The sequence below is a fragment of the Micromesistius poutassou genome (assembly GCF_964030765.1).
Source record: "Micromesistius poutassou genome assembly, chromosome: 11".
Classification (NCBI taxonomy): Eukaryota; Metazoa; Chordata; class Actinopteri; order Gadiformes; family Gadidae; genus Micromesistius; species Micromesistius poutassou.
Window position 1 is genome coordinate 14996957 of NC_140281.1, and position 7566 is coordinate 15004522.

Sequence of the window (7566 nt, forward strand, 5' to 3'; positions counted from 1 at the left end):
TGGGACTTGCTGGTGGTTGACTGGTGTGCATTTACAGTTATGGTCAACATTATGACAGCCTCTAAACTCACTTCAGTAAAGATATAAGACTATACAAGCTATAGTTATAGTAGGCACAGTTTAGTTTAGTGAGTTGAAGAGATTACTTCCAACGTGAATGATTCCTCTGCTTGGTCCTCCATTCAAGAACTTGATTAGCAGAATATAACCACAAGGTGTTGCAGTAGACTGTTTTATAGGCCTATTACAAGAATAAGCAGACTGTAAAGCACTGAAAACTACCAGCTTATATCAGAGGCACAATGGTAGTCTCCTATACTATATTCAATCTCCAAGTTGGAACTTGCAAACATGAAAGTAAATGAGACCAAAGTCTATAGGCTTGACAGATTTACAAGCCAAAAACTTTATTTGAAAAGAGGTTGAGCAGACTCATAAGGAAATTAAGGTAAAACATTAACAATCTGTTCCTTTGACAGCCACTTATCAATATCAATTTTGGTTAACTCGCCTTCACTTGACTTAACATCATGGAAGTAAATAAACCAACCCACTTAGAAGACCATGAAGAAACATCTCCACATTTATTCTGAACCTGCCTTCCATTCATCTTTGAGGTTTCTGCTACTGCAGTGTTTCAACCAGTTGTGTGTTGTGTTGTGTGTGTTCATATAAACCAACAGAATTCAGGCTGACAAGACCAACAGCTCAGCTCTGTAGCGGTAACCGTGTCGCTCTACTGCTTGCGTTTCCCTTTCCTCTGTTTGATGGTGAAGAGGTTTTCGTCGGCGGGGTACATGTCTGCGCCGCCGCCTTTAGATGACCTCCTCTTCTTCCCGCCGGCCCTCTTCCCCTTCTCCTTACAGCTGCTGTACGCCGTACAGCTGCTGCGGGGTGTAGGACTCGCGCTTGAAGGGCGACGTGCGCGGCTCCGCCGCCGGTCCCCAGTTCAGCCGGTTGGGGTTCTTCTTGTTCCTGCTCTTCTTCGCCGCCTTCTCTTCCCCACCCCGGAAGCACTCCTCCTCATAGAACGTGCGTTTCTGTGGTGTGGTGGCGCCGGCGGTGGTGGTGGAGGAGGAGGGCGGAGCCTTGGTGGCGGGGACGTCACGCTTGGGGACGTCACGCTTCCACTGGTTGGCGGCGCCGCTGACGGGCGTCGGCTTCAGCTTGGCGGACATCTTGGTCTTGAAGACGACGGCCGGCCAGCGGGGCGTGGGTGGGTGGAGCTGGAGCCGGGCGTGGGGACCCTGGCGGAGGAGGGGCGGGTGTTGGCATTCTCCTGCTGCCGGTGGTGGTTCTTCTTCTTGTAGTCGTGGTAGTGGCTGGTCCTCTGCCCCTTCTTCGGTGGTCCCGGGGCGGTGGGGGGGTTTGGGTGTGGTGCCGAGCAGGCCGGCTTCCTCAAGTTCTGGACGGGGGGGGGGAATAGTAAATAAAATCACAACGTTATTCAGTGGCATTCTGAAACTAGTGGGGTCAGGGTGCTGTGTGTCAGAGGAGAAGAGAGAGACAGAGCTTACCTTTGACCTTCCACTTCACCCTGTGCTCCCTCTGGTTGAAGTTGACGGGAGTGTCGTAGTGATTGATGAAGGGAGTGCTGGGGTAGGTCCCATTACACATCCGACGCTGTGTACATGCCTGAGACACACACAAACACCTAATACTGATCTTGCAAAAAGGCACACGCTCGCTATATTTTTTGATAATATTCATCTTTAGATCATAAATTTGATTCATTATTTGCTTTGGAGAAAATGAAGAAAGGGAGAGCAGGGTAAAGCGATAGAGGGAGGGACAAGAGGAGAGGCTGCTGCGGTGCAAACTGAAGCGGCGACTCACGTGGCCAAAGTGGCCCTTTCTGGAGCAGTTGTAGTAGTAGGCGGGCGTCCTGCCCTGGTCCAGGGGAGAGAGACAGAGAGCAGGGGAGAGAGACAGCGAGCAGGGGAGAGAGACAGAGAGCAGGGGAGAGAGAAGATGCACATAAATAATCACAAAAAAAAGGAAAGCCTATCAGAACGACACCACACTGCCTGTCAGAACACCCCTCCAGCGTCAGCGTGTTTAAAAGTGACATGTTATACCACTAGGTGTGAATGCGATTAGCCATTGCAAGCAGTTTGAACAAGTGGGCGTGTCCACCTAGATGTGCGCTGGATAGATCAGTCTACCATCGTACATCTAGGTGCACACGCCCACTTGTGATTTTTAAAAAACGGCTCGTAAGGGCTAATCCCACGCCCACCTGGTGGTATAATATGTCACCTTTAAGAGCAGGATGCTGGGAGTCCCACAGCAGGTTAGCCCTCTGCCGCTGTCACCCGATAGCCTCCATTAATATTTCACATCAATGACATCGTGTGACGAACATCTGCTTTCTGAAAAAAAGGCCTACTAGTAAACTAGGCCTAGGCTATTCACATGAAATAAAACAAAACATTGAGACCATTCCACAAAGCACACTGGGTAATAACAAATTCAACCCAATGGACTTGTGGTAAACCACTCGTGGTCTCCACAAGTAACTGTAAACTGTTGTAAATTGCAACTTACGTAACTTAGGGTTGGTTATTTATCCCGGAGGGATTTGGACCTCTGATCACTTTATGCATAACCCCCCCCCCGGCGATATAATTTTATTTTGACATGACCCTGCAATCGACCCTGCATGACATTTTCATATATATTTTGGAGTTGCCCCTCTGTAGATCCTATTTCGACCAACATTCACAGCATCCTGGAAACTTTTCAACCAAATAAAATCATAAATAAAAATAAATGAATGTTCACCCACCAACCCATGGCCCATTTATTGTGTGAGAGCAGAAGCCAGCGTGCGAGTTCTCGGAGTAGATGCCCCGCAGCCCCCCTCTTTTCCCCTTTCCTGTAGCCTGTCGCTAAATAAAAACAGTCCTTGTTAGAGGGCCCCCCTTTATTTTCTATGGATTATCACATTGAAGAAACCCTTGGTGTCTAGAAGTCCTCTGGTCAGTATTCTACCCATAGAGATACCCACTGTAAGGTTCTATTTTTGTGTCTCTTGAGTTTTATTACTTGTAATTGCAATGTTTACTTGTGTCAGTTTTAAACAGCTACAATTATTAGTTATTAAATTATTTATATCCATATTTATTATTCTTTTACTACTGCATGAGACCATCATTACTGCCTTATGGATGCCCATGGAATAGGAATAAATTTGTCTTCAAGTACTTGGTCAACACACTACAGTCTTTGCAACAACTTCTACAAAAGTTTTTTAAAAAAGTTTTCACTGCCATCTTTAGGTAGCAATAACTGAAAGAAGTACTCATTACATTTCCATGCATAATTTTCATACCTGGTATGCAGTTTTTGAAAGTCACCCTGCACTCTCCACACATATCCAGAGTGTACATTTTGTAAAAGTCTGCCCTGTATTGTGCCGAGAACATGGTCCAGTTTGCAACACCTGTTGCAACAACAATTTTGAGAATAAGATGATTTCTCAAATTGATTTAACATGGAAAACATGCAGTATGCAACCAGTATAGCTACGACCGTTTTTGTAATCTTACTGTCAAGCCACAGAAAATGCACTTTTCTCTTGAAGTATTCCCTCTCCACCACTTCTCTGAAGCAGGAAGGCACCAGGGACAGGGTCATTAGCTCTGTCTCCATCATGAAGAACGACCTCAGCAAAGATGATCTCCAACAGGCAAGATGGCAACTGAAACAAATAAGATTCTTCTATTGAATACATCATCTCCAGTTAGTATTAAGCCAAACAGCATTAATAGAAATACTGAAAGCATGAGCACTGAATGTATTCAATAAATATTATATTCCCCCAAAAAAGAAACACATGCAAACAAACAAAATCAAAAATAAATTATTAATAAATAAAAGACCTGCTCAATACATGTTGCCAACTCCTGCTCCTGCTCTCTTCCATGTGTCATGGGCTCTAGCCGTCTTCTCTTCCTACGTAGAAATGTCAAAGGGGTGACATTAGCAAGATGCTTTTCATGTAGGGGGGTTTGACGGTACACATGGTTTGGTTCATATTTCGGTTTAAGAGTCCATTTGGTACAGGAAAACAAAGTGTTATTATTGTTGACAAAATCCTCTTGCTGGGGACTAATACAAACTACAGTACCTTTCCTGTTCCTTTAAGCGCCCCCCCCACAGAAACACATCGTAGTTATCAAGTAAGAAGTTGTTCATACCTTTGGTGTTCAATGTTGTCCAACAGAAGCTGGCACCACCATCTCCTTATATGTGGCATATCATGCTAGTAGATGAAGAAAGATGTCATTGTAGTTTCAATCCTAAAATCTGTACATTAACAATTTCAGATTTAAATTGCTGACCTGAGTGAAGTCGAAGGTCCAGTCCAGTGCCATGTACAGTGCGTACTATAATCCATATTATAAACAATGGTTAACATATGATAGAACAATTGATACACAGTTGTTACTGTACATATAAACCATGTCAATGATCCTTTTCTCTTGGCACCTGCTTATGTTATTATGTTTGATGCCGAGGTGCACAATCCCATCACTTACCATTAGCATGAACACGCCACAGTCCGCGCTGCCTGCTTGTTCTGGAATAATCTGATAAAAAAGCCAGAAGTTATTGACAATTCAATTATATTTAAATATATTTAATACAATTACATTTCTTAGTACTATTCCAATGCATAGCACATTTCACAAGGCATATATAAATCCAAAATTTCCATCACCACAAATGCCCAGGATCCTGGCACTATCTTTTGCTGCAATGGTGCTATAAAAGACAAAAGGATAATATGATGAAATACACTATTAAAGACCTCACATGATTTTGATGTGACATTTGTGGTCAACATTTTAAGCCATTTAAGCTTGCTTAATTAATTGGCTTCCATTATTGGTTTAAGCAACAGTGGAGCAGGTGTGCATAGTATGACTCCAGATTGTGCTACCTTGATCACCACAAATGTAATGAACACATCACCAGAAGGCTTTTTTGAACACAGCAGAACCAACATTGAAGGGTTGCCAACATTCTTAACTCTACTAGGAACATTGAACGGTTCCTAAACATAACAATATGAATAATAACAATATAACACCATGCAAAACACAAAAACGAACCGAATATTAATTTACGGGAACAATGAACGGTTCCTCAATATTAGACTGAAACATGAACATGGATAAATAATGCCAGTCTCCATAGCAACTAAGCTTGGAGCAATCAAGACGTATCCTCTTAAATTTAGGCTTCAGGACAATATACATAAATTAATATACATAAATTATACATAAAATATAAAATTTTCAAGCTTCACTGTAATGGCTTTTTCATAACTTTTAAGTGAACATATGTGACAAAGCAGATTGTTTTACATGACATAGATTACACTTCTCATGACAATGTGTGGCTGGAATTTAAAAACTAAAAGTAGATATACAATATTTGAAAAGTCTGTCATGTGACCAAATAATAAAATGGTGACATTCTTATAAAAAACTCTGACATGATGCCTGTTAAACTTACACCTAGTATTCAGTGTCCTGGTTTCCATACAGGAAAAAGGATGCAGTCTCTAGATGCTGCATCTACCTGCATCATTCGAATGACAACAATAAGAGCTTGTAGTTTCAATGTGAAGATATTTTTAGATACGCAACCATAGTACGAGATACTGTCACTATGTACAGGGTTAACAAACTTAAGCCATACACAACACATGCATAGAACTTACTGGCAGCGAGAAAAACGGGTCGACATTGAGAGGTCTCCAAGTGGGAATAACATCCACAGCATGAACATACTTTCCCTGTAAATCACAGAACACCAGTTTAAATTATTTGGGTTTACATAAAATAAATAAGCACTATCAATGATAGAAAGTTGTACCTTGAAATGATACAAAAAATATCCATACACACCTTTTGCCTGGCAATCTTGATGACCAGTGATAAACAACAGTTGACGATCTGTAATAAAACAACAGAATGTTTTATGGATTGCAAAGACATTTTACTAAACAATTTTCAAATATTTGGGTGATTAAAAGTGTACTTACTGTTGCCTCCACTTCTCTGTCCAATCCCAGGGACAGGAAGTCCATCCAGCCTTTTTAAAACTGTGGTGCCCACTTTACAAATCGCCTCGTCTGGTGATTTTGTGTCATCCAACACATCATCCAACACATCATCAAGCTTTAAAATGACAGTCAGTCAAGTACTTACTACTACAGTATATCATACTTGACAGCAAAAAACAAACAAACAACAGAAAACCTCTTTAGAACTCAATTATATGAAGAAAATACTTCACTTTGTTTAATGTGGGCCATATTAGGCCTATTAGAACTAAATCAAGAAAAATAAAAAAATACATTTACCCATGTCAATTGTCCTTCGTCCATCTCATGCTCCGTTACTTCCCTTCTTGCACATATGTGGTATATGTGCTTCATTCCACAACAGTGTTGATTACAAACCTCAAAACCTCCTGCAATATGGTCAGAGAAGCCCAATTTCAGAAATGACAGGAGCATAATAAGCAATGTGTGGAATTTGTACCATAGCATGTCTTTCCAGCAACTGACTTAGTAAATAATGTTACAAGTTGTACAACATTATATTTTAGTGCATTAGATAGTGTAGTATTAGGTGCTACATTTTTGTACTGTGATGATCTCTGGAATACCTGTTGTGGTTGTAGCTGGAGCTTCCACTGCTATTGTTGCACTCATGCCAGAAGCTTCTACGTTAATTGTAAGGGCTACGTTGACAGCAGGGGTCGGTGGTGGGATGACGGCAGCGGCCTGGTTCGTACCGGTGGTCGGTAGTGGGATGATGGCAGCGGCCTGGTTCGTACCGGTGGTCGGTGGTGGGATGATGGCAGCGGCCTGGTTCGCAGGGGGTGCCACGGATTGTGTCACAACAGAGGCTGCTGCAGTGTTTACAGACTGGGCAGCTGTGCAAGATGCAGCAGTGGCTGCTGATGCTGTCAGCAGGCAAGGGAAACAATTAAGATTATAACATTTGACATTCTAAACAGTACGTGTTAACCAAAACAAACAATTACTGCTAGGAATTTCCACACATTGGATTAATAAAGCCTTTTTTATTGCAGGAGATGGCTTTACAAGACAATACCAGTTTGAAATCCGAATGTCACAACTATACTGTGCACGTACATACCTAAAACCGTCTGCCCACTGGAGTTCAACTGGATTTGCAGTGCACTCCCCAATGTTTTCTTCCATGTTCTCTTTTGTTTTGGCATTGCATCCGTTGTTGTAGTGGTGCAAAATGTATGGGACGATAGACTCATCATGTCTAAGAAGTGGTTGTTCTTCCTCAATCCACTGAAGAGCTGCTTGGCACACTGGCTATTGGCCCAGCCACGTAACTCAGGCACAAGCTCTACCTTGCGCAGAACATCCTTTGGGTCTTTGGTGTTCCTCATGAAAGCGGTCATAAAGAGCATAATGCTCTGATGACCCTGTAATAGGGTGGCCATTTTCATCAGGTACTGGCTTCTTTGTAGTTAGCCAAGGCAAGCTGACTTTCACTTTCTTTG

At 42.3% G+C, this 7566-nt stretch overlaps 1 protein-coding gene and 1 long non-coding RNA gene across 3 annotated transcripts; both read right to left on the reverse strand.

Annotated features, from left to right (window-relative positions):
- Nucleotides 1-478: 478 nt before the first annotated feature.
- On the reverse strand, nucleotides 479-4591 carry LOC311355410 (uncharacterized protein). Of its 2 annotated transcripts, XM_084475181.1 has the most exons (9): nucleotides 4545-4591; nucleotides 4347-4391; nucleotides 4203-4267; nucleotides 3885-3957; nucleotides 3552-3703; nucleotides 3335-3445; nucleotides 1837-1890; nucleotides 1518-1635; nucleotides 479-1405 (listed from the first exon to the last, which is right to left on the reverse strand). In XM_084475181.1, exons 8-9 carry the CDS (start codon nucleotides 1615-1617, stop codon nucleotides 861-863), a joined length of 645 nt encoding a protein of 214 aa, XP_084331307.1. In that variant the 5' UTR covers nucleotides 1618-1635; nucleotides 1837-1890; nucleotides 3335-3445; nucleotides 3552-3703; nucleotides 3885-3957; nucleotides 4203-4267; nucleotides 4347-4391; nucleotides 4545-4591; the 3' UTR covers nucleotides 479-860. The 2 variants fall into 2 exon arrangements, with proteins under 2 accessions (XP_084331307.1, XP_084331306.1); XM_084475180.1 differs by lacking the exons at nucleotides 3335-3445; nucleotides 3552-3703; nucleotides 3885-3957; ... (1 more) ...; nucleotides 4347-4391; nucleotides 4545-4591 and adding an exon at nucleotides 2789-2825.
- A 1513-nt stretch (nucleotides 4592-6104) lies between these two features.
- LOC311355374 lies at nucleotides 6105-6784 on the reverse strand. Its single transcript, XR_014637429.1, has 3 exons — nucleotides 6688-6784; nucleotides 6380-6489; nucleotides 6105-6194 (listed from the first exon to the last, which is right to left on the reverse strand). It is a non-coding gene; the product is annotated as an uncharacterized lncRNA (long non-coding RNA).
- Between the last annotated feature and the right edge of the window lie 782 nt (nucleotides 6785-7566).

Excerpts from the sequence above, each read along its gene's own strand:
- LOC311355410 (XM_084475180.1), bottom strand. Across the intron at positions 1,636-1,836 it reads GAAAGGGCCACTTTGGCCAC|GCATGTACACAGCGTCGGAT; the intron begins GTGAGTCGCCGC and ends TGTGTGTCTCAG. Across the intron at positions 1,406-1,517 it reads GGTGAAGTGGAAGGTCAAAG|AACTTGAGGAAGCCGGCCTG; the intron begins GTAAGCTCTGTC and ends CCCCCCGTCCAG.